Genomic DNA, 27,161 nt, shown 5'->3' with positions numbered 1-27,161 from the left:
TTGGAGGGAATTTAAAGCAGAAAGCTGGATTGATCACTTTAGTAGGCTATAGCCTACTGTTTGCAGACATTAGCATGACTATACAGTGGCTTGAGTCAAACCCACCCTCCCAGTATCTGTCCCTTTGGAAATGTTTCTAACCACTGTCTTCTTTGTCTCTGTCTGCCTTTAACTGATCAGTATGATACCATCAAAGGGCCTTTTAAGACATGCTAATGTAAATTCAGTGTGTGTGTGTGTGTGAGTGCCAGTGAATACAATACAGTTGACCCCATACTTCTACATTGCTGACACTGCAGCTCTTTGACTGTTCCTTTGGGCAAATTTGCGTTGAAGAAGAAAGTTTTTTTTGTGTGGACAGAAGGGTGGCATCAACAGTAAAACGCTTGTGTAGTTACTCTAAACCGTAAACCATAAAAACAACTTAATTTGTGCTGCATGCCTTCAGCTTCATAGCTGCACATGTTGTTTTGCTCTGGTATTTCTCCTCCAACCTCTTTTACTGAGGCCGATCACGTGACCCGCGCGTCGTCCAATCAGGTGCCAGAACAGCACGGCTCGTAATTTTGAACAGACGGAGAGCAGCCAGCAAAGCAGAGCGAAGCTGCCATTCATAATCAGTTAAATACACCCTTCCTCTGAGTAATGGATATGTGTTTTTACCTCTTATCATATCAGATGAAGTGAAAACTTTAGCGCTGTCTTCTTGTGGTAATTATGAGTTCTCATGTTATCACTCCTGGACCGTACCGGGCCACAAAACTGGTAAGTTAACGTTGGTTGATACGATCATTAGCTAACGGAGCTAACTAACTGCTAACTAGCTAATTCATGCACTGTAGTATCTCCAACGGCAACGCTACAACGTTAACTGTTAACCGTTATCCGTTTTTAAATAAACGTTAAACTTTCAACCGTTGGTTGTCAATAGAGTATCGATAAGTATAATAACCGTTGGTTGATGCAAGAGTGTGTTTATTAATCATCTTTTATGAGTTATTCCTACAAGGATAACCAACCTTAACTAACGTTAATTAACGTCAACTAACGTCAATTTACGTTAACTGACGTTAACCAACGTCAATCCAGCTAAATTGTTCACTTGTCAAGCAGCCTACGTGGCTTTTTCTCCAAACTATTGCTGCAACTATCTATTGCTGCAACTATCTATACATCTATTGCTGCAACTATCTATACATCTATTGCTGCAACTATCTATTGCTGCAACTATCTATACATCTATTGCTGCAACTATCTATACATCTATTGCTGCAACTATCTATTGCTGCAACTATCTATACATCTATTGCTGCAACTATCTATTGCTGCAACTATCTATACATCTATTGCTGCAACTATCTATACATCTATTGCTGCAACTATCTATACATCTATTGCTGCAACTATCTATTGCTGCAACTATCTATACATCTATTGCTGCAACTATCTATACATCTATTGCTGCAACTATCTATTGCTGCAACTATCTATACATCTATTGCTGCAACTATCTATTGCTGCAACTATCTATACATCTATTGCTGCAACTATCTATACATCTATTGCTGCAACTATCTATACATCTATTGCTGCAACTATCTATTGCTGCAACTATCTATACATCTATTGCTGCAACTATCTATACATCTATTGCTGCAACTATCTATTGCTGCAACTATCTATACATCTATTGCTGCAACTATCTATTGCTGCAACTATCTATACATCTATTGCTGCAACTATCTATAAAATCAAAATTTTTGATTATCATTAATCTACCAGGTATTCTGTGAACTAATCAATTTATCATTTGGTCTAACGTAGTCAGTTTAACAATAAATTGAGAAGGTGCCAAAGATATAAGATAAGATGAATCTTTATTAATCCCCGGAGGGAAATTCAGGTGTCAAAGCAGCAACATCAGCAAACAGAGTGAGACACAGGAGAGGTATAAAGGTTTACAACAATTATAAAAACAATAATAGAGATATAAAAGATACAGAGTTAATGGGTGAACATAGTGTGTGCAGTCCGTCAATAAATACATGTAGTATGTACAATACATAAATGTAATATGTACATATATGCAGTCTATAAAGTGGTAAATAGGATGTATTGTGTAAAGTAAGTGTAAAGTGTGCCAGTGGTTAGACTCCAAGATGGTAACAGATAATGCATGTTTAAAGTTCTCTTTAAAGTCCTCATAGTTCTCATATGGGGGTCAGCCTTGGTTGTGGAGCGTTCATCAATATCAATCGTTATCATAATTATAAACTGATTTTTTTTTTTTATCAGTCAATTAAGTGGGTTAGTGGTATTTATAGGGTTTTTATTCTTCTATTTTTATTTATTTATGTATTTATTTGCACATATATAGAACTGCACAAAATCCAGTCAATGAAAAAAGAAAACAAGTAATGTGTCAGGAGAGGTCAAGAAGCCACAGGCTTATACAAAAGACCTCCCACCAACCCCAGGAGAAAAAAAAACAATAACAAAAAAAGAAGATCTAAACTAACATAATTTAAAAAATACAACAAAAGTTAAACAACGACAAGAAGTACACAAAATGTGCAGAAAAACCAACCAAACAGTGGAAAACAATCCAATAAAAAAAATGAAATACATACAAAAAACAGCATAATGCAACATAATGCATAATTTAAGTGCAAATTATATTCCATAATTGGATGTGGATGCATCTCTGTTAACATTGAGTTGAGTTATGAGGTGTTTTTTTTTAATTATTTCTGCAGGTTGTTGTTTTTATGCCTATGCATTATAGGTTATTCAATAATTATCCATAATGCAGTGTGTGGTAAGCAATGGTTTTATGCAGGTTCAGGTTCAGGTTTAATGTGTTGCCTCAAGGTTTGATGTATTGGCTTCAAATAGGCCCTATGCCTGTTACGGTTGTATGCGTTCCCTGTATTATGAAACATTTTAATGGTTTTAATGTTACAATTAATTAAGCTGTACATGGACCAGTGGGTCTGTACTAAACTCCTCCCTCTCTGTTTCAGTGGAATGAGGTGACTCGATTGTTTCGGGCCGGTATGCCCCTCAGGAAACACCGCCAGAACTTCCGGCACCACTCCTCCTGCTTCACCGCCTCTGCCGCCGTTGACTGGATGCACCAGATGCTTCGTAGCAACAGCAATTTTGGCCCCGATGTCACCAGGCAGCAGACGGTGCAGCTCCTGAAGAAGTTTCTGAAGAACCACGTGATCGAAGACGTGAAGGGTCGCTGGGGCACGGAGGATCTGGAGGACAACACCACGCTGTACAGGTAGGCAGCGCAACTTGCTTTGTAATAATTTAAAAAGACCCACAAAATGACGCAGTCCATGTCCTCTCTTTTCCCCCAGATTCCCTTCCAGTTCCCCTCTGAAGCCCATTCCCTCGGCCCCTGGCTCTATTAAGAAAAGGCCTTCGTTCAGGGACAAAGAAGGTTTCTTCAGGTTTAGAAATATCAAGAAGCAGCATGAAAAGGAGACACTGGTGAGCTAGACTGGACTTAGATGTTATGTTCAACTTAATCTAAAATGACACCTGCACTAATATCAATACATCACCAATCGGTTGCAGTTTCCAGACAAAAAACGTTCACAGTCGCAGGTTTAATCTACGGTCTACTAGTAGAAAATGATCCAATGTGTGATGGTGGTTCATGCTCTGTTTGTGCCTTCCAGGAAAATGTAGATCCTGCCCTCCAAGCCGGGGCAGAGAATCAGCCAACAGGAGAGCAGCAGGCGCCGAGACGAGAGCTGACGGTGGAGGATGAACAGGAGATCTGGAGAGACATCACCCTGACCCAGTATAAACCCTTTACTTTTTAAAGATTACAAGATTGTCACAAAATGTTTTATTTAAACAACCTGCCAGAAGAGTGCCTTGGACTCCCTGTTTTTGAACCTGTGGAATATGTTGGGAGACAGAATCTGATGCATGAGACCTAAGCAAAGGTTGTAGGTCTAGAAATAAGAAACAGGAATATTTTTTTGTGTGTGTAACTAAACCTTGTGTGTTTCAGCCTGCAGAGGATTCTGGGCGTTGCATCTCTTGATGAGGTTTTAGACCAACGTTATGTGAACCCACAGAACATCATCCATAACATGACCAAAGTCAACAAGCATGGAGTGGTCACACTGGACGACAAGACCAGTAGGTTTATATCAACATCACAAGAAAGCATAAAAATGATTATAGATTATTGCAGATTTAAAATTTGTCTTGTCTACTCAGCCTCTCTGATTGAACACATCTTTCACTGGATACTTAGGTTCTCTTTACAATGTATGCTGCTCACTTTAGAGCTGTAGTCCACTAAAATATGAGCATCTACCACGGGACATAAATTATCCAACCAGTCTAACCAGCTAATCTTCTCTCTAGATGACCTTCCACACTGGGTTTTGTCTGCCATGAAGAGCCTGGCTAACTGTGAGTAGCAACAAGTTGCTTAGCATGAACATTGCTAAGAATTGAGCATTATCATTTTTTAGGTCTTGTCAATCTTTAATTAATTAATTAATCTCTTGATTGTCCATAGTTAATCGCTATTAATCACAAATTAATCATACATTTTTTATCTGTTCAAAATATACCTTAAAGGGAGATTTGGCAAGTATTTAATACTCTTATCGACATGGGAGTGGACAAATATGCTTGCTTTATGCAAATGTATGTATATATTTATTATTGGAAATCGATTAACAACACAAAACAACGACAAATATTGCCCAGAAACCCTCACAGGTACTGCATCTAGCATGAAAAATATGCTCAAATCATAACATGGCAAACTGAAGCCCAACAGGCAACAACAGCTGTCAGTGTGTCAGTGTGCTGACTTGACTATGATTGGCCCAAACTGCATGTGATTATCATAAAGTGGGCTTGTCTGTAAAGGGGAGACTCGTGGGTACCCATAGAATCCATTTTCATTCACATATCTTGAGGTCAGAGGTCAAGGGGACCACTTTGAAAATGGCCTTGCCAGTTTTTCCTCGCTAAAATTTAGCGCAAGTTTGGAGCGTTATTTACTACAACACTTAACTTTGACAGCTCTAATTTTCTTTTTGATTGATGCATCATTTTTCAACACCTACATTTTGACATATAAATGCCATTACGGAATTACTTTGTGTACTCTCAGAAATCACAATCAATATTCAGTCAAATTTAACTTTTTTTATGTAGATGATTAGAATTCTTTGGAAAGTTAGAAAATTAAAACTCATACATGGGTTTATCTTGGGATTTATAAATGTTATTTGAGAAGTCTTAAGATTTCAAATATCCTTCACTCTCATGGTAACCTGCCGTTTATTTCTAGGGCCGAAGTACGACAGTGCACAGCCATCCTATCCCGGCTTTGAGAGGGATGTCTTCAAAACGGTGTCCGATTACTTCTACAGCCTTCCGCAGCCAGTACTCACATACGAACTGTATGAACTATTTATCAACGTCCTGGGTAAGTACTGTGGACTCATTTCATCAGGCTTTTTCCTGACGATGGAGGGGCTTTTAAGAGGCTTACTTTTAGTGGCTACTGTTGTGTTACAAGAAAATGTTGCTCAAACTGACTAGATTGTCCGCAGGATCTTGTTGTTCATTCGTGTTGACATGCTGTTTCCACTACGTGGTTTGCGTGCTCTGACCTCTAACAGTGCCTTTTTGACTGCTAACAGAGGTTTTGGTTGTTGTCACTTGTGTTTGTGGAGTCCTAACAGCGATATGAGCAGCTGTACTCTCTGTGTCTATCTATGTCTGTTTATGTGTTGTCTCTGACCAGCTGATGGTTCCGTATATGTAAAAGTAAAAGGTTTGAACTAACTAAACCCTCTCCCTCCCCTTCACTGTCTGCCTGCACTGACGCTCTGCCTGCCCCGCTTGGCTCTATCTCTCTTTCTGCATCCGCTCTCAGTGTTTTGTGGGTACGTCGCTGCGCCCACGACGCACCAACGTGGGAAGCGCAAGAAGCCCGACCTCCCCTCGGCGCCCCCTCCGGCCAAGGCGTATTTCCGCTCCACAGAGTGTCTCCTCCTGTCGCTGCTCAGACAGGGGGCATGTGACGAGGCGGAGTCGCCAATGAGAGAGGTGCTCGGTGGGAAGCTTCAGTCGCGGCTGGCAGCGCTGAAAGGAGGTATCGCCGGCGCAGGTGACGGTCACTTGGGAGGTAGCTGCATCTCTCTGAGTCTGAGTACAGTCGGTTCAGCGAGGCCTCAAACCAGGAGCTGCTCGCTGGAAACTATCCTAGACGACTCCGCCCCTCTCACCAGGCAACGGCTGTTCCTGTCCAATGACAGCCTGGCATCCTGCGCCCATAGCAACAGGAGCCAGGATGACAGCCCTGCCCTCACCACATCCCACAGTCGTACAGACTTTACATCTGTATCCAAAGCAACCCCCTTTACTTGTGAAAATGCTCCAGGAGGTACAACCAGAAATAGACAGTCTGTAGCAGGACTGTCAGTCGGGCAGAGGTTGCGCTCCTTGCGGCCGCACAGCGTCGGCAGCTGTCTGGACATTGTCATAGAAACCAAGGAGGAGGATGTCAAGGAGTCCAAGCTGCAAGGCCGAGCGACCAGCTGCCTTAACGTGAACACTCCTGCAGACCAGCATCACTTCTTAGCTTCACGCCCTCCCTCGTTGTCCTCCTTTCATCCCTCCCATCATCCTTTCCCCTCCTTTGCTTCATCTGCTTTGGCCAGAGTACAAGGGTCTCACGCTACTACAGGACCTAGCGGGCCCAGACCCGCCTCCAGTACCTCTGATCTCTGGACGCACCCCGCACCCGCCGTCGTCCGCCGCTGCATCAGCTCTCTGGATGTGTCAAAGCCGTCTCGGCCCGTTTCACTGTTCAAACCGCCTGTCTGTGTGCCCTCCAGCATCTCCCAGCTCCCCCAACCCAAACCTGAACACAGTAAGACCCTCTCACCTCTCTACCTGTCTGCTTGTCTGTTGATGTCTAATCAAACTAACTCCATCTAACATCTAACCACCGCTGGTACACAAGGTTTTAACTCAGAGATACAACTCCCGTTGAACTCAAAAGGTGAAGTCGAAATGTGAGTTGAAGAGGTGCAGATTTCACTTTTTGGGGGTCTGACATTTCCGAGGTTCCAGTAAACATATTGACAGAACAAAGTAATGAAAGAAGGCACTGGTTCAAGGTGCATAGGTGCATAACTTTAGACTAAATAGTTTAAGGTATGCAACACATTATATGTTGCTTGCTTTTGGCATGTTTTGTTTATGTTTCATCTCTGCTGCTTTTGATTTATGCAATGCACTTTGCAGCTATGTATCACGCCCCTGCATTAATATCTCTTTGAACTTGGACATTTCAGTGACAGATCCACTCATAAAGTTTGTTACAGGAAGAGCGTTGAAAATACAAACTCAATAGATGGGAGAAAATCTTCTTTCTTTTCTCTTTCATTCAAGTTAATACAAACGGTGCGAAATCAAACCTGGCAAAGGAACAAGTATAAATGAGGTTACCGTTTTAGTATCTCTGCAACGTGCCTCCCAGCCACCAGTAGAACCACTGAGCGTAAGCAAGGAAGGACAATGGTTGTTGTAGGTCGCCGAGAATATTTTCTACACTCTGGCAAGTTTGTATTATTAACATTCTTCTTCCCATAACACATTTTATGATCTGTGACTGATATGTCTAAGTTCCATGAGATATCCATGCAGCAACATGATGCACATTATACAGTCCTGGATCAGGGCTATGAACTGGGAAGCACATACTTTTTAATAGCTTATTAAAATATTGTGTTTATAAATCTTACCTGACTCATCCTTGCACCGTAGCTGTAGCTACTAAATCTTGTCATCCATCCATCCATCCATCCATCCATCAATCCATGTTTTTGTCTAGTGGATGTGATTTTAGCAGTGATGGATGAATGTGGCCTCAAAGAGTGATTCTACTACTGTTTGTTTCCGTATCGATAGCACTACAGACTTCACCTGTTTCCATCATCTTTACTGTATGACCATGTGTGTATGTGTATAGGCCTTCTCCAGCCTCAGTGTGAGCGCGTGACCATCGAGGCCCTGCAGCTTTGCACCCTCCTCCTCCCCCCCAACTCCCGCAGGAAGCTGCAGCTCCTCATGAGGATGATGTCGCGCATCAGCCAGAATGTGGACATACCCCGCCTCCACCCCGCCATCGGCACCCGAACACTGGTGAGGCACAAAACTGATGGGACAAATCTTTATAATTTCCTTCTTGTGGATCAGTGACATGTTTTTTTTTTTTTTATTATTATTATTACCTGTCTCTCTTATCTTTTTTTTTTTCGTGGTTCTCATTCCAGATGGTTCACACATTTTCAGGCTGCGTCCTAGGCAGCGCTGAGGAGTGTGATTTGGACGAGCTGTTGGCTACCAGATTGGTGTCATTTCTAATGGATCATCAACAAAGCATCCTCTCGGTCCCAGAGTACCTGCTCAGTGCTATCAATGACCATATACAGTACCTGCGCACTGTACAGGTACAGCCATGAACAGCATATGCATCCTGGATGCATATTATAATAATAATAATAATATTAATAACTTTATTTATATGGACAAATAGGAACCAAATACACAAATAAGTCATGCAGTAGTAGCCCATGTAATACAGTATATTTGTAGAAGACACCTCAGCTAAATTGTTAGTTATACATGTACTATATAAAAAAGACAGGTAAGTATACAGTATAGTGGACTCCTACTGTACATATACACAGAAAAAATTGTGTTATTGTAAAAACAAAACCTGGTTAAAGCAGGAATGATTGATTTTAAGGATTTTTAGCTTCAGTTACTGTGAAATTAGCTAATGATTCCAAAGTAGTCAGTAACAAGTCATTAAACTTAAAGGCCTTTACACACCGGTGGCGTTTTTTTTTTCATGTGATTTATTTGGACGGCAATATATTTTTTCAAACTGTATCTTTGTCATGAGTACTTTCACACAGAATGTGAATATTACGCTGCGAAAAAGTGGCATAATTTTTTGCCGGGACAATTTTCTGAGCTTTCGCGCCACAAACAAAGGCATCAACCAATCGCGTTGTGCGGATCGGGTTGAGTTGTGCCCATATTTATGAAACTACAACACGAAAGCTCCATAGTTTGAACCAGGACGGCAAACTTTATTACCCCTTTCAACCTTGACAAAGGCAGCACTCACCAGATCCACTCCTTCCGTTCTTACCTTTCACAATAAAAGCCCTAGATATGTAATATTCGCAGGCGAGTATTTTGCATTTTCGTGTCATTAATTCATCATGCCCCCGGTGTGTAAAGGCCTTAACTCCCCCGTTTTAGTTTTTGAACATTCTCAAATTAAAAAAAAATCCATTTGAACCCTGGCACACCCTCGGCACAGTGAATCGGCTCGTGTTCCACTTTCCCGCCCGAAGAAATTTTGTCAGCGGAAAATGAAAGCAATAACTCAAATCCTCCCCGAAACTCCACCTTCATTGACAGCTGAGACGGAGGTTTTTAGAGCCGTTTAAGATGCTAGCATAAAGCTAGCCTAGCTATGCTTAAGCAGTGTACATTTTCCCTTTGACACTAATCAATCAGTGTTAGATACTGCTACTCTCGATTTTTTTTTTGGACAGAATTGCTGGATTTTTTCTATAAAAAGAAAAACAACTTGCTGCAATGAATGCTATAGAATAGGGCCAGGATCAATAGATACTAAACCAACTCAAAAAAGTGGATTTAGTGTTAAGTTACTCTTTAATAACTCTGCTGTCAGTTGATTCTAAGAAACACAGCCGTTTTTTAACTTAATGGCAATGCAGTGTTTATTGAAGTTATTTTGAGATGGTTTCATAAATCTTGTGTTATAACATATGTAGTTCAAAGTAAAGCAGTCCATGTAATTTGTCAATAATATGGAAGATGCCAGTAGTGGGAAGGCTTGAATAGCTAAATGAAAAGATGTGAGCAAAGTGAGATTGTGGCTTCAGCTGCTTCGATATAGTAAATATGAGACATACTGATGTTTTTTTCACTGTCTTGACCCCCCCTCAGGTCCCGATCGACGGTGTTTCTAATGTTGATGGCGGCATTCCAGTTTGCGCTCCGATGCCCATCTACACGTTCTGCCATCAGATTAGCGGCGCTGAGTTTGAACAGCAGAAGCTGGAATCGTCCCAGAAGGCCATGGAGGAGTTGCTGGAGATGCTGCTGACCAACCAAAACATGAGTGAGAAGGAGAGACGCAAGAAACTGAAGCAGGTAAACCAAACACTATTCGACTGTTCGACAAGCAGTTCTCACGAAGCACAAAGAACGTATATTGCTAAGAAGTGAAAGTCAATTATATGTGCCATTGCGACGCCACCGGCCAGCAGCAGACCTACGCCTCCGCCATTTTGGACTGTAACCGAGTCGACTACCATAACGACGCCAGTTAAACGTCCGCCTGAAAAGTGCCGTACAAAAATAAAACAAAATTATTTCTACTCTATTTTCATAATTTTAATGTCTCTACCGAACCATGCTCCAAAAGAGGACGTATGGGTAGACGACAAAATCTATATTATGTGGACATGAAACGTCAATTTATTGTCTTTGCTTCAGTTTCAGAAGCAGTACCCAGACATCTACAGTCGGCGGTTTCCCTCTTCAGACGGGGAAAACAAGGCCGACAACAAGCCAAAGATTAAACCTCCACTCCTCAACATCATGAAGACCAAAGCTTTCAGCATCAGGAACTGAACTAACCGTACAGGTTGTCCCCATCATAGAAACCACAGTCACTTCCGCTGCACTATAACTGCACTGATAACTAAGAGATCTGGGAAGTTCACCTCTCTTTGCAGCCATTAACTTTTTCTTGTTACATTTGAAATACTGTTGTTCCCGTTGTGTCTCATTCATGTGGTAATGTGAGAGTTAATTCAGGCTGGAAGACTTCTACGATGGTAAATGTGTGAATTAGTGTTGTGTGTCTGTGTTGACAGCTGAGTAAGATGAAGGCAGCTAAACAGACAGTTGCTCCTTAGAGGCGTTCACTTTTAATTACTGTGTTCAAATATGACTTTTATGATGCAGTTGTTTTTTGTTTTTTTTTTAAATGTTCTGGGAGTTTTTGAGTCAAATCAGTTTTCTTTTCCCCTCACATGTCTTCTATATAACTAGCTGATACTGAGCTGTTTGTGTGTGTGCATGTGTGCGAGCTTCAGATTGCATTTTGGGAGAAAAAAAACATGCAATTCTAAGATCACTGGTCCATATGGGAATAATTAGATTATAGATTTCTTATTTATATGAATGATGACATTGGGAACAGAGCTAGATATGTATTTCCTTGAGGTGTTTCTTGTAATGTTAACTTTTAATATATTATAGTACTGTTTATAGACTAAACATTTTAGATCATAGAATCTCAAGTTTAGTTTGAAATGATCGTTGAACCCATTTCTCCAAATTTTCATTCTTGTCCTTAGACTCTTTTTCTTTTCTTCCCCCTGTTGCTTTCATTTGTGTGGTGTGCTTTTAAAGCGTTTTTTTACGGTACTGTTTGGGGTTTTCTCATTGGGGATCTTTTGATTTTCAGGATCTCAGCCTTTTCATGTACAACTCAGTCATTTTTAAATGTACCTCGTCTTTCCCAGTTTCTGTTATTCCTCCTTGTGTGTGTGTGTGTGTGTGTGTGTGTCTCATCTTGAACCCATCCCTGCTTAGTTTATTGGATAGAGACATGTTTTGCACTGGATATAGGCTTTTTAAATGGCCAGTAAGCTTAAGCCAATCATCAGAATAGTTAATTTATACATATTTAATCCATATTAGACTCCCTAAAGAAGATTTCAGCAGACACCTGTCAAATTTTGGGTAAACTGTTGCTACTGCTTATTAATACAACCTCATGAGGTGTTTTCTCAACAACTACAACATTAATCATTTGAAAGCAGTGAGGTGACTATTGGCTGTACCTATTGCCTCTGAAAGAAGCTAGTGTCGGATGGCATCCATTCATTTCCATGATGGGTGCTAACAGGTATTTAGTGAACAGAAATGCAACACAAAAAGATTTTAAGCTGTTTTTTTTATTTATCTTATATGAAGTATTAGTTCTGCTCTGATATGTTTGTCTATACCTCAGATCACCTCCGAGTGTGTGTGTGTGTGTATGTGTATCCATATCACTCATTAGCAATGTTTTTGGCAAAGACTTTTACAGAGGAGTGTTATATGGTACTCCATGTTTACTATGCAAAGTCCTTGGAAATAAATCTGTTCAGCTCTTCTATTTCAACGCCATTGTCCTGTTTCTATGTGTGCCATAAATACTCTACACCTACTGTTTATACCAGGTGCTAAACATGTGACTGGCATTTGTCCATTTTATTTACCAGCTTTTTTTGTTGAGGTATGATGAGCCTCAGGGACTCAAAATAGCTTTAAAATGTGTGTTGGCAGAATGAATACGACAACCAGGCAGGTTTGAAAGAGGACCTATTTGAGTAATTTTCAGGTGCAGGTATTTGGGGTTTCTACTAGAACATGTTTACATGCTTTAATGTTTATAAAAACGCTGCAGCACCTCTTTTCACCCTCTGTCTGAAACACTCTGTTTGAGCCCACCCCGAAAAAGCCCAGTGTGCTCTGATTGGTCAGCTGACCCACTCTGTTGGGATTGGTCAACCAAACCAAACTCTTCAGACTCCGCTCTGACTAGCTTTGTTTGAGGGCCTGTGAAACTAGAAGCTAGGCAAGAATTATGCAAATGTGTTACTTGGTGACATCACCACGTTACGGAAGAAAAGGCGGGACTTCAAGCAAGGTGTTTCAGGCAGTTCAGTAGCAGTGTTTCTGTGGGAGAGAGTAACTCCCTTTGGTGTGGACTTTGTAACTTTGCAGACCTTTTACATGCAAAAAAAAAACGATATAACACACTAAAGGAAAGAGAAAAAGCATAATAGGGGATCTTTAAGTAAATCCAGTTTAATCCAATTATCTAAACTGCTTATTTGGAAATAGTAATAATGTTTAACACACCCAAAATGTCTGACTTATGTGACCATTACGCTGTGAAAGGGGCTTTATTGTAAGTCTAGTATGTCTGAAGGATATTTACTGCACTGTTTGTTTTTTCAATTGATTTTATAAATTTGGTTTATTTTTACTTTCTTCCAGCATCTCTGTCAGGTCAATTTTTTAAACCAAATCTGGCCTTCATGCTGCTGGAACTGGACTAAGCATATTTATGATCCCCAGAGGATGAACCTTTTCACTTTTGGGCATTAATTTAGCTTTCCTCTAGTGAAACCCATTATTTATTACATGAGATATCCAGCGGCTCAGTTGCCATGTGATTAGATGTGGATCTTCATGGTTCCTCATCACGCCAAATAGGTTCACCTAAGGTATCCCATATCTCAAATTCTAAATGCTACAAATATTCATCCTCCCCAGAGGTGGAACCCTGCTGATTTTGGTGATCCCATTTCCTTCATTGTGGTGTCATCCTTGCACAAAAATGTCCCCTTGCATACAGTACATTACTAATACATAACATCATAGGTAGACGGATATTTTGTGAGCACATTGATGCTGATTTGACTTCATGACGGCACTAGATGAAAAGTTAAGGGGTTCTTCAAAGTCAGAACAGTTCACACAGAGGGGAACATGAATGTCTGAACACAATTTTATGGCAATCCACAGAATAGACTTGACATTTCACTCAAAACCACAAATGTCAACCTCACGGTGGCACTAGATGAGAAGTCGGGATTGCCAAAGCCTTTCAGATCCATCCTCTGGGGACCATGAATGTTTGTACAAAAGTGCATGGCAATCCATCCGATAGTTATTTCAGTTTGTTAACATGCACTCGGCAGCAACACAAACACTAGATGACAGATTGCTGCTCCTTTTAACCCTTATTAATGCAACCATTCATTTGAATTCAACCTTCTGTTCAACTTTCATTTATCAAAAAATGACAGATGACCAATCATTGTCTCTGACCCTCCCAGAGAAAAACTCTGTTGCTCTTTCTCCTCCCCCAGAGCGCCAATTAAAATAGTTTTTGAGTGTTTGTCGAGTCTGTCTGGAACTAATTAGACAGGATTCCTTCTACACGCATATCCACGTACAAACAACAACATCAGCGCACTGCTTTTAAAAGCTGACTTTATTGGTTTGACCCACATCGCTGGCCTGTTTGTGAGAGTTTGTGTTCCCAGGTTTACCTTGTTTCGGGGCCCAGAGAACATTCAGCATGGAGCTGACGAACCAGACGGCTGAAAGGAGAGGAGACAAAGCTGGCTTGTTCAGCTCTGGGTAAGACCCAAGGAGGAGGAGGAGGAGGGGGAAGAAAAGAGAGAGCAGGGGAGCAAAAGGCATGAAAGGGAAATGGGAGAGGGAGATGCAGAGGAAAAGAGGATGGATGGGGGAGGTAAGGAAGGAGGCGAGAAAAGGAGAGAAAGGGGTGGAGGGGAGGAAAAAGGGAGGAGGGGGCCTCCAGTTTCCATCTCTCACCACAGGAAATCTGTGTGTGGTTTAAATGCAAGCCGGAGTCTCTTTCTGCACACTACTTGTGTGCAAGTGTGTGAGGAACATACAGCAGCATGGCCAGCCGTCGGTGAGTGAAACTTTCTCTGTCTTTTCTCAAATGGTTTTGCATGTTTGAAGATAAAAAAGTTAAAGACTTTAAAGAAAAAATCTTTCAAGGTTCAAATTTATTGGTTCTCAGGAATGAAATGAGAGAAAGCAGCTTGTAGACGCCACTCCGTGACGTTTGTTGTTTTCCTTGTAAGAGAAAAAGATTTGAGAGTGAGTCAACTATGTAAAGTTTTCCACTAGATTTTTCTTCAATGCGAGTGGGAAAATAGAACGAAACTCAAAAATGAAGAAGGAAAGATTCCCCAAAAAAGTGATTGCTGCAGCAGTGAGATACCCAGTAAAACCTTGAAAAGATTGGGAAAAACATCTCTGTTAAATAACTGAGGGAAAGCTGCAGTCTTTGCACTCCTCAGATCTTGGTTTTATGTTTACTGTAGTAGTTTGTCAGGTCTAATGTCAAACAAGGGTCAGGTTTACTGGATGCAAAAGTCCCATAGCCTAAGTAATTATTATTTAGAGGGATGTTATAGATAGATAGATAGATAGATAGATAGATAGATAGATAGATAGATAGATATGAAGCAAAGAGGGTTAGTGGTCTAAGGGAAATGAAAATGATTAAGGAATGCTTCACCCACAAAATGACCATTTGTATATCAATTACTCACCCCTCATGACCTTGAATTCCTGAAGAAAACGTAGTTTTTCTCGCATGCCTCTACGGTGAACGAACAATCAAAAAACGGAGAAAGGTCTCAATGAATTGAAGTAAAGGGGGGCAGCAAAACTATATCACAGCATCCGTTTACAAACTCGCACATAACTCGTGCAGTATAACCCAAGTATCATTCATCCACACATGCATCTTCACTGAAACCTAACTATTTAAAGCACTTCTGACTCATCTGGACTTGCACTGACGAGTAGCGTAGCTACATAAGCATGAAACTGTTTATGCGGAAGGGTTTTAATTATCTGCATCACCTGAACCGCATCGCTGTACCCGATTTGACTGTTATCAGGCCATTAAATAGGCGTTATCAGTCGCTATAAGCACTATAGATTTGGCTCAATAGGGACCTCCTACTAGGTCTACTACACTGTAAAAGTGAAAGCAAACCTTAAAAGCAACACGGTCTAACAAGTTGTAAAACTGAATGAGACGTTTGTATGTGAAACACAAACAAAAAGGCTTTCTTTAGGTTTAGGCAACAAAACCACTTTGTTAAGTTTAGGGAAAAACATATGTTTTGGCTTCAAATAATTAAGTTTCAAAAGTGAAAGTAATAATAATACCAGATAATGCCTATTTAATAGCCTGACAACAGTTTAGTCAGCTGATCGATCAGTGTCTTTAGCAACAGAGAACAGCAAACCTCACAGTAACAACTTTTTAAAGGTGTAATACAGCACGAAAGAAACCCAGTCTTTATTAAACCGGTTTTCTGACTTGATCATGGAATTGTTCCTCAAATTTATGTTTTCGTTTTCCTCTCCAGGGTGGAGCATCCTGCTGCAGGCTACAGGAAGATCTTTGAGACAGTGGAGGAGCTGAACGAACCTATACCTGCTGAGATCAGTGGTAGGGAAGACAGCAGGCTATTCAATGTGTTTTGGGCATTTTGCCTTTATTTCAAAGTTGACAATAGAAGTTTGCGGGGTACCTTCCACATAGGCTGATAGATTGATCTTAAAAGAATAGTAAATGCCAGATTTTTCCTCACCAAAATTTAGCACAAGTTTGGAGTGTTATTTAACCTCCTTCTTGACAAGCTAGTATGACATGACATCCATTATACTAATGGATTCCTTATGTTTTTTAGTTTCATATGATGCCAGTATCTTCACTCTAGCTTTAAAACTGAGGCGGCTACAACTTAAAAATCGCAAGTTGCATTAAAACGTTAAAGAAATTTGTGGTGTTAAAACAAATTTGCATTAACGTGTTATTATCGCGTTAACTTTGACAGCCCTAAAACACATTAATAATGACATTGCTAACTTGCAGTGTGTGTGTGTGTGTGTGTGTGTGTGTGTGTGCGTGTGTGTGCGCGCGTGTGTGCGTGTGTGTGTGTGTGTGTGTGTGTGTGTGTGTGTGTGCGTGCGTTTGCAGGTGTTATACCATCATGGCTTGGCGGCAGTCTTCTCAGGATGGGTCCAGGTCTTTTCGAGGTGGGAGACGAACCTTTCAACCACCTGTTTGATGGACAGGCTCTCATGCACAAGTTCGACCTGAAGGACGGTCAGGTGACCTACTACAGGAAGTAAGAATACACACTTGTTTTGTTGTCTTATTTGTTCTTTATCTCTCCTGTGCCTCTTTCTGCGAAGCACCACTGTTTTGAAAAGTTCTTCATAAGTGAAGTTTTCTTGTGAAGTTGTTTTTGGCATGGTTCTGGATCTAGGTGGGGGTCCAGGAATTTTTAAAGGATTTCTTAACATTGCCATTTATTTTCTCTTATTATTTTGATGCAGATCCAGATGCAGATATTTTACGACATCTGTTTTTTTTTAGTGCAGGGAGGTTTGCAGTTCATGCTGTGCAGCTGAGGAAAAGAGCTGACAGTAAATTCATCCAAACTGGAACATTGCAAAGACAAAAACAAAACAATACTCAGCTGCAGACCACAAAAATCCTGCATCCCTCTCCAAATAGTTTTGTCGACTGAGCAGAAACAGTTTTATGGAATTCAAAAATTGACAGTTTGATTGCTGTTAATAGACCATAAATATCTTGTGACTTTATGGTTCTCTGACACATGACATGTGTAATCTCTCTGCTCAGGTTCCTCAGGACGGATGCGTATGTTCGTGCCATGGCTGAAAACAGAGTAGTCATCACTGAGTTTGGAACAGCAGCCTACCCAGACCCCTGCAAAAACATCTTCTCCAGGTAACCCACAAACCCAAATACTGTATAGGTGCTGGGCTTAAAGTGGCAGTAGGCAGAATATTTTTAGCATCGTTGGGCAAAAATTCCATAATAACCTTTCAGCATATTGTAATTCAAGTGCTCTGAGAGAAAACTAGACTTCTGCACCTCATCATGGCTCTGTTTTCAGGCTTTAGAAAATCTAGCCCGTGAGCGGATACGTTGGCCAATCACAGGTCACTTCAGAGAGAGAGCGTTCCTATTGGCTGTTGTAGAAATGCAGATGCCCGTGCACGTGTCTTCAGATAGTGAAAGCCTGATTTAACGGCGGATATATCCTGCAGGAAAAGTTGCTCATCCAGCATTGGCAACAGCTGCCTACACTGCAAAGTAACCCAAAAAAGGAAGCATTTCAGAGATGGAGAGAAAATGTTTTTAATAGTTTAGCTATGGCTACGGTAGCTACGGCAGTAACTCGGGGACATATCATTTTCTCTCCATCTCTGTAATAGTTTAGTCTTCTGCTTTGCATCGGGGTCCTGCATCGCCCTGTTGTTTTTTTTCCACAACAATGACCGGCCCACTGTACATTATCCCTTATGCCCCAAAGTATTAATGTCCTGTAATATTATTATTACACTGCATTACTCATATGAAACCGTTTAAATGAAACACACATTTCCTTGGATATCAACTTTCCTTATTTCTGTGTAGATTCTTTACTTACTTCAGAGGCATCGAGGTGACCGACAACTGCGTCGTGAACGTCTATCCAATCGGCGAGGACTTCTACGCCGTCACAGAGACCAATTATATCACAAAGGTTGATCCTGATTCGCTGGAGACTTTAAAGAAGGTGAGTGCTGATTGGTTTACATTATTACTGAATCTTTGGACTTGCAGACAGGATTACACGGATGAAGAATGTCATTTTTCCAAATAGTTTCCCTATTTAGGTACCAGGGTTACATCTAAATTATTACCATTTCAGTTCGAAGACAAGAAGTTGTTTTGTTGTTACTGTTGTTGTTGTTGTTGTTGTTGTTTTTTGCAGTTATTATAACAAGTAATGTTGTTTATGTAATTGTTTATACAATTAAAAATGTCGATGATTTAAAAATGCTATTAACATCTTTACGATAGGTGTTTGATCTGGCAAACTGATGACACTGACTCTTTACCGGTCTGATTCTTTCTCGTATTCATTCTCTGTCTTGTGTGCATGTATTTCTATTAGGTGGACCTGTGTAAGTACCTCTCAGTGAATGGGGTGACTGCCCACCCCCACATTGACACAGATGGTACAGTCTATAACATCGGCAACTGCTTTGGCAAGAACATGAGTCTGGCTTACAACATTGTCAAGATCCCACCTGCTCAGAAAGGTGACTTTTTATCCAAATGTAAACTGTCAGCGAACTGAATATCAAAGAGTGATATTTAATTGTTTTTTTCCATTATGAACTGGACCAAGTTGGACATAATGGCATGCACACACTAACAATATTAATATCACTGTGTGTTTCCAGACAAGTCAGATCCCCTGGAGAAATCCCAGGTCGTTGTTCAACTACCCAGCAGTGAGAGGTTAAAACCCTCCTACGTACACAGGTACATTTTCTCACAATGAATACAAAATGCACAGAATCTGCATTTGCATTTGTACTTGTTTTGCCCAAACCATCCAAAAAAACTCATTGTTTGTGTCTGTGACTCCTCAAGAAGTTGCCACTGCTGCTTATGGATGTGCATCTGTCTATCTCTCTGCTTGTCTGTCTATAGTTTCGGTATGACAGACAACCATTTTGTGTTTGTGGAGCAGCCGGTGAAGATCAACCTGCTCAAGTTCCTGTCGGCTTGGAGCGTCAGAGGAGCCACATACATGGACTGTTTTGAATCCAATGACAGCATGGGGGTAGGCCGGGGGCGGGGCTAGAGGGTGATAGGTAGTCGGCTTGTCAGTATCATGGATGGATTACAGACCCAGAGGCTCCTGGACCAGAACTTCTGTATGAAGTGACTGTTAACATTTGTAACATTAATACAACCAAAAAGAGATGCAAAATGACAAAAAACAAACACAAAAGGACCAAAAAGAGACGAAAACGACACAAAAAAAGATGATGCAATACGACAAAAAACAAACACAAAACAACCAAAAAGGAACACAAAACGACCAAAAAAACATAAAAAGATGCAAAACTACAAAAAAGAAACACAAAAGGGCCAAAAAGAGACACAAAACAACCAAAAAGAAATGTAAAACGACCAAAAAGAAATATAAGGAGACTCAAAACGACACAAACAAAATGAAGAGATGCAAAACGACCAAAAATAAAAATAAAGAGATGCAAAACAACAAAAAAGAAACACAAAAGGGCCAAAAAGAGACACAAAACAACTAAGAAGAAATGCAAAACAACTAAAAACAAATATATAGACAGGCAAAACGGCAAAAAAGAAACACGAATGGACCAAAAAGAGACGTAAAATTACAGAAAAACAAAGAGATGCAAAAAAATTGAAAACAAACACAAAACAACCAAAAAGAAATGCAAAACGACCAAAAATAGACATAAAGAGATGCAAAACGGTAAAAAAAAGAAACACAAAAAGACCAAAAAGAGACACAAAACAACCAAAAAGAAATGCAAAATGACCAAAAACAAATATAAAGAGATGCAAAACGGCAAAAAAAGAAACACAAAAAGACCAAAAAGAGACCCCAACGACCAAGAAGAGATGCAAAACAACAAAAAAATGATCACAAAGAGACACTTATCAACCACAAAGAAACACATATTAACTGCAAAGAGGCACAAAACAACCTGAAAAAAGACACACAACAACCACCTTTTACATGTCCAGGAGCCCATTATTTTATAATCTGTCTATGGATAAAGCCTATTTGGAGTTGCAAATAGCAGTTACTTATTGATATTACTTCATATTTAAAGTTGTTTATATGGTGTTTGTTTATTACACGGTATAAACAGTGTAACTGTTAAGAATGTGCAGGTTATTATTGCCAAGAAAGATTTTTTATTTGAGTCTTATTGCATTTTTACAACCTTTCTTTGAATCTGTGCCCCAGACATGGTTCCACCTGGCCACTAAGGAGCCAGCAGATTATCTGAGCAGCCACAAGTTCAGAACGTCAGCTTTCAACATCTTTCACCACATTAACGCCTACGAGGAGGAGGGATTCATCGTGGTCGACCTCTGCACATGGAAGGGGTGAGCATGACCCTGAGTGTGTCTGTGTGAGTGTTTTATGAACAGTGTAATCGTCTCATCCTGACACCTCTCTCCGTTTTTCCACAGTCATGACTTTGTGTATAACTACCTGTACCTGGCTAACATAAAGGAGGAATGGGAAGAAGTGAAGAGAGCAGCGATGAGAGCTCCTCAGCCTGAGGTCAGACGATACGTACTGCCACTGGATATACACAGGGTGAGTGCACACACACGTAAATTTGTTTTATCCCCACTAATTTCTTTAACGCAATAACGCAACTTGCAATTTTTAGGTTGTAGCAGGCTCAGTTTTAAAGCGAGAGGGAAGATACTGGTATCATATGAAACTAGAAACCAGACCTCTGACCTCAAGATATGTGAATGAAAATGGGTTCTATAACCGGTTCTGTAACAGTTACTTGCTTTAGCAACACAGATAGCTATAGTACAGAGGCCAGCTTGGTTAGCAGTCAGCTGATGATAGAAATTATACTTAATCAACAATCACTAAACAGCTGTAATAAAAAAGTAGAGTAGAAAGCTGCATGGTTGACTTTGAAGAGCTGCTTATCCTGGATCAGTATTTCACTCCAATCAGACTTTTCACATAAACCACACTTTCATCACTGACATCCATGTGTGTGTTTGTGATTTCAGGAGGAGCAGGGAAAGAATCTGGTCTCTCTGTCCTACACTACAGCAACCGCTGTTCTTCGCAGTGATGGCACCGTCTGGCTCGAACCTGAAGTCCTCTTTTCTGGACCAAGACAGGGTAACACACACACACACACACACACATACATTGTACATTTCAAATCAGTATGATGGTTTTAAGTTGAGCTTGAAGGTTCATTCTTGACCTTTGGAAACAGCAACTTTGAGGTCCAAATTACTTACCGAAGCTTACAACCAAGCTTCACTTCACTTCATTTTACAGGTCCACAAATTTCATGGCAATTAGGTGATAATTAGAAAGTAACCTAATTGAAATTTCTTTGGAATTACTGCCAAATTACCTCAATATTTACCTCAAAATTGATCGAAAATTACTTTATTATAAACATTTAATAATTATATTCCGCTGGTAATTTATTTAATACATTTCCAGGAAAAGAATACAAAGTTTATTGATATGCTTTATTTCCATGTCTGCTGGTAAATAGATAATAATTAGCAAATGACATCTTGGAAATTTCTTTAAAAAAACTCCCTGAATCATTACATTAGCTACCAGGTTACATTTATGTAGACAATAGGTCACACAGTGGTGAGATTTGTGCCTGATCAGAAGTGTCTTCTATTAGTTTTGGTTTTCCACCTCCGATGAAGAGCAGCCGCTTCTCAAGCCTAAGGTTCCTATTTTAACCATTATATGCTATTTTAGCATATAATTATTAAATAATGTTTATAATAAAGTCATTTTCAATACATTTTGAGGTAAATATTGGGGTAATTTGGCATTAATTCCAAAGAAATTGGATAATAACGAAGTGTTACCTTTTTATTTTGTCAGTATGCTTATATACATCACCGTTCAAAACGTTTGGAATCACCTGTTATATTGATGTTTTTCTTCTTTCCTTCAATAATGTCTATTTTAACAGATATAAAAAACAGTATAATTCAGACACCAAATGTATTATTTACATTTGAAATAATTTTGGCCACAAAAGTAGAACAATTAAATGATTAAAACTTCCATTTTTTATTATTTAACCACAGCGGTGCAACTGGGCTCTAAAGAAGTTGGGAAGCTGTTTGTCTTCGGGCCCTCTGCAGTCTACTCAGTGGTTAGATTGAAAAGTTTAAACTGTGATTTGTCAGTCCATATGTTCTGCTGATATTCCAATAGTGCTAACCTTTTTATTTCTATTGTGAAGTTTAAAGAAGAGCTTTGCTAAAGCAACACATTGCTTGCTAAATCCAGCTTGTTACAGGCATTATTGTGCACACTATTTAAATCTGCACACATTTTAATGCTAAGCTTCCACTTTCTTTTACCAATGACTGGTGATTTCTTCTGTTCTTATTTAACTCAGAGGTATCTTTGTCTCTTTCTGCCCTTTCAATCGTCAGTCAGGTTAAACTATTGCACAGAAAACCCTTCATACAAAATAACATCTATTAGTGAAGACGAGTTTCTACAACCTAAAAGCATGAACGATCACTCAAAAATACAGAGTACCAGTAGTCCTCTCAGCCATCTGACTGAACCAAATCAAGCTTTTATGGCGGGCGATTCCAAACTTTTGAATGGTAGTGTATATATATATATCTTTCTTTGTATAATATCTCTCTTGCTGTCTCTCCCTCAGCCTTTGAGTTTCCTCAGATTAACTACTCTCTGTGTCGTGGGAAGAAGTATTCCTTCGCCTATGGTCTGGGACTCAACCACTTCATCCCTGACAGGGTAGGAGCGCTTTTATCCTTCACAGGAGGTGACACAGACCGTGTTGGTGCAAGTAATCCAGAAAGTGATGCTGATGTTGTTGTTTATTGTTGATTCGCTGTACATGTAGATAGTCAAGCTGAACGTACAGACCAAAGAGAGCTGGGTGTGGCAGGAGGAAGAGTGTTACCCATCGGAGCCGCTGTTCGTACCAACACCTGGAGCTACAGAGGAGGACGATGGTAGAACACACACACACACCATGACACTTTCACACATGCTCACTCACGCATACACACATGAGGCTATAAGTGAAACATATAGCACATTATTACGCGGCTTTGTTGAATACTCGATTCTGATTGGTCAATCCCGGCGTTCTACAGTCTGTTATTTCTTTATAGAAGACCGTTGCTCTAAATATAAACCTAAATCAAGCTCACCCTTATTAACTTTGATCCATACCCGATCCTAATGTCTAGTTGGAAACACACACATTGACCCCGTCTGTCTCGGTGTTGCAGGTGTGCTGCTGAGCATCGTGGTGAAGCCGGGTGCAGAGAGACCGGGCTTCCTGCTGGTGCTGGATGCCATGAAACTGACCGAGCTGGCCAGGGCCGAGGTCGACACCATCATCCCCGTGACCCTCCACGGCATGTACAAACCATGACCCTGACCTCCATCCTGACCCAGCCAAGACACATCCTGAAATACACCACTTCCACTTTCCCGCCAGCCAACTACATGTTTTTAAACCGTTTTTTTTGCCAAGTTAAAGTTTGAATTTAAGCTTCACTGCTTTCACCAGGCCCTTGGGACATAATAAAACGGTACATTTATTCTGTCGTTGGCAGGCGCACACTAAAAGATGTTTCACATCTTAACAGATTATATGTTTATTTGTTTCACACATATAAAAAGACAACAAAATACAATTCATGTGGAAGGAATGGAAAAATATGTGTGAGCGTGTGGTAGAAACCTATAGTGGCTGATATAAAAAAAACACACCCAAAGGACATACAATAAGTAAAAGAAAATACTATCATGACAAAAATCACCAGCACATTTTAGACACATTAGTGTTCAAAATATTTCACATATGAAAATATACAGTGTAAGAGTAATTGCCATAAACATTTTAAAAATGTGAGAGATAACACATAACGAAGTTATTTGAAATTTAACAGCTTTGCTCCTATAGTGTGTGGTGAGCAACGATTTGGCCAAAACAGCACACCCCACACTAACAGATCACATGCATGAACAACAACAGTCCCCACTAAAGTAAAAGGCCGCTATGACGGCGGTGGTTGTCCTTCCTTCCATCAAATATTGAACATTTGTTATTTCCATTCCTCCTTTGGGAAAGACAACTGAACAGTGTCTTGTAGCTGGTGGCGAAAAAAGGTTCCTTTGTACAGATATTCATACAGTGTACTTTGCTTCTGTTTAAACACCTTATCAAAAACATTTACTCCATGGATTATGTTTTATTTCATAATTATAACAGCGCCTGCATATTTGTGAAATCATCCTTGTAAACCGAGAGCTACAGTTAAATATAAGCACAATATTTTGCAACAGAAAGCTATTTACATTTCTTTTCTTCTTTTATAATATAAATAAAAACAATTCCATTACAATGATCATTTTTTATATTTTATTATTACATAACTGGTTACAGTGTGTTTACTGTATTAATTCTACATTTCAACGCTCCTACAAGCTGGTTTTGGAGAGCAGATTTGAGAGAGTTACTTATGTGAAGATACATTTTATCTTAAAAAATATAAATATGAATTAAAACTGAATTTAAAAACATGCCGAGACAACTCTGTGTTGTGTGCAAAAATTAGACAAACATTAATTATTGCACATGTATAAACAGCAACCACAAGGTTGAAATGTTCATCATGTCCTATAAACTGTTCCTGTGATGAGGTGAGTGTTGCGGTTACAGCTTCATGTGCTGCCTCCAAGTGGCAAAAATCAATTATACAGGTTTTAAGGAGGTAAAAACATTTTGTGAGACCTTTTAAAGGTTTCTACCATCTTTTTAGAAAAGGGTTGGGCTCATTAGGATGGGCAATGAAATCATTAGTGTATCTGCTGTACATATTTCCTTACAGTGTCCATGCTGACACCTTTGCATTCAGTATGTGTAATCATTTTATTTTTGATTTGTGTTATTCAAAGTATGAAGATAAAACTGATCTGATTTCTATCATATGACTTTTAAATTATAAAGCAGGTTTAAGTGCTATATAAATACTGTGAAAGAATTGTAAGGATTTCTGTAATTTTGTGATGTCACAAATCTACAATATATAGACCAGTTTTAAAGTTTTAAACGTAAACATTATAAATGTGTCCCAGTTTATTTCCGGTTGCAGTGTATGTGAATCACATCAGCTGACAGGAAGTAAACATGGACCCAAACTGTTGCCTAGCAACACAATTCCATTGAAATGCCTAAAACAGCGCTTTTTTTTTTATATTACAGCATGTAAACATGTTCTAGTAGAAATGTAAAATACAAGTATGAACCTGAAAATGAGTATAATATGGGACCTTTAACTATCTAGTACAGTAGTAGATACACATTCAGCTTCAAATGTGGACAGAAAGACTCAGAAACATGTTTCAGCTTTTCAAAAAGAAAATCTTGTGTGAGAAAAACAACTGTATTACAAAGGCTAATGTATAATTGTTATTTATTTAAACCTGCAAGAACTGACTTTCTTTGCCACTTGTACAAAAAAAAGTTGTGAACACAAAATTGACATGTCATAATGTGATGAACCTTTTAGCAAACAGTTGCTGATTTACACATCCAGCAGTTATGGAGTAACATTATTATTCATTTAAAGTATTGTGTGTCCCAACCTGATGAATGTAAGTCCAATATTAACTCTCCTTTTAGTTCTGTTCTAATAAAAATCAAAGCAAAAACATCCAATTTTACTGCTAAGAAAATGTTTAAATTCATAATTATAATGGCACCTGCATATTTGGGAAATCATCCTTGTTAAAGCAATTAAAAACAACACACTAGTTTTGCAATTTAATACATAATATTCTTTTATACAAATAAAAACACTACATTACAACGACTCATTTACATTTGTAATTACAGTACATGATTTCTTACAATCAGGTATTTTTGATAAAACATACTGTAAATTAAATTGTTACATGAAAAAAAAAAATCAGTGCAAAAATTACCTGCTCCCGCACACACTTTTCTCTGCTTTATTAGTCAACGTTTCGGTCAACAAGGACCTTCATCAGGACATTGAAAGTATTTTTTTCTTTTAAAGTACATATTGGAGGGGATCTACTCCCAGCACCACAAACAATTTTGAGAATGTGCATGTTTCTCTCTCCTTGAAGGATTTAAATATTTTGTCACATGATAATATCTAAAAAAAAGAAAAGAAAAAACAACTCAAGTAAAATCTCTACTGAATTGTTTTAAGGCTCAAACTGACCACTTGGCTGCTGGATGTTACACCCAGATGACAACATACTCTCATCGACAGTACCTGTAATTTGCCATCAGAAGAAATCTAACAGTGATATATTTATGTGAATCTTTCACGAATGTCGTAGCATTGGGGGATTTTCTGCTGGTCAAGGTGAAGCGTACTGTACCTTTATGGACCTGAGACATGATGTGAAAGAGAGAATGACCTTTTGCCGACGTACTTTTGTAGGCCAACCAGGAAGTTGGCCTCGCCCTGGTTCCCTCGGCAAAAAGCCAATGGCATTTTTCTATTGGGTTTTGGATTATTGCAGAAAACAAACGTTTATGATACTAACACCTTTTGTTCAGCAAGATAATCTTCACAAATGAACACCATTTTTATGATTTTTGAAGTGTGAATGCAATCGCCAGAAGTAAAAAGCTAACGTTAGGCTATAAACAAACTACACCACGGTTGCATGAACAGGAGTATACACAACGAGGCTGTAAAGGCGGACGAGTCGACGTGATGACGTTTAGTAGTCTCATTTAGCAGCTTGTCAGCAACCGCCTTTTTTAAGACACATAAAGGC

The 27,161-nt window shown here is 39.5% G+C and overlaps 2 protein-coding genes across 3 annotated transcripts; both read left to right on the top strand.

The window, feature by feature from the left end:
* The first annotated feature begins 531 nt into the window (after nt 1-531).
* Nucleotides 532-12,286, top strand: depdc1a (DEP domain containing 1a). Of its 2 annotated transcripts, XM_037769498.1 has the most exons (12): nt 532-765; nt 3,024-3,289; nt 3,369-3,501; nt 3,693-3,817; nt 4,034-4,164; nt 4,396-4,443; nt 5,339-5,476; nt 5,930-6,928; nt 8,033-8,205; nt 8,337-8,513; nt 10,054-10,260; nt 10,606-12,286. In XM_037769498.1, exons 1-12 carry the CDS (start codon nt 718-720, stop codon nt 10,741-10,743), a joined length of 2,583 nt encoding a protein of 860 aa, XP_037625426.1. In that variant the 5' UTR covers nt 532-717; the 3' UTR covers nt 10,744-12,286. The 2 variants fall into 2 exon arrangements, with proteins under 2 accessions (XP_037625426.1, XP_037625427.1); XM_037769499.1 differs by lacking the exon at nt 5,930-6,928 and having other exon boundaries at nt 538-765.
* Nucleotides 12,287-14,504: 2,218 nt separating this feature from the next.
* Nucleotides 14,505-24,748, top strand: LOC119488154 (retinal Mueller cells isomerohydrolase-like). Its single transcript, XM_037769505.1, has 14 exons — nt 14,505-14,620; nt 16,101-16,183; nt 16,715-16,865; nt 17,387-17,494; nt 18,188-18,329; nt 18,711-18,858; nt 19,003-19,084; nt 19,256-19,388; nt 20,568-20,710; nt 20,798-20,927; nt 21,368-21,482; nt 23,026-23,120; nt 23,230-23,341; nt 23,624-24,748. Exons 1-14 carry the CDS (start codon nt 14,607-14,609, stop codon nt 23,767-23,769), a joined length of 1,602 nt encoding a protein of 533 aa, XP_037625433.1. The 5' UTR covers nt 14,505-14,606; the 3' UTR covers nt 23,770-24,748.
* Nucleotides 24,749-27,161: the final 2,413 nt, after the last annotated feature.

The sequence above is a fragment of the Sebastes umbrosus genome, chromosome 5, assembly GCF_015220745.1.
Source record: "Sebastes umbrosus isolate fSebUmb1 chromosome 5, fSebUmb1.pri, whole genome shotgun sequence".
In the NCBI taxonomy this organism is placed as follows: domain Eukaryota; kingdom Metazoa; phylum Chordata; class Actinopteri; order Perciformes; family Sebastidae; genus Sebastes; species Sebastes umbrosus.
Note: the sequence above shows the minus strand (reverse complement) of the source record. Positions and strands in the feature narration are given on the sequence as shown.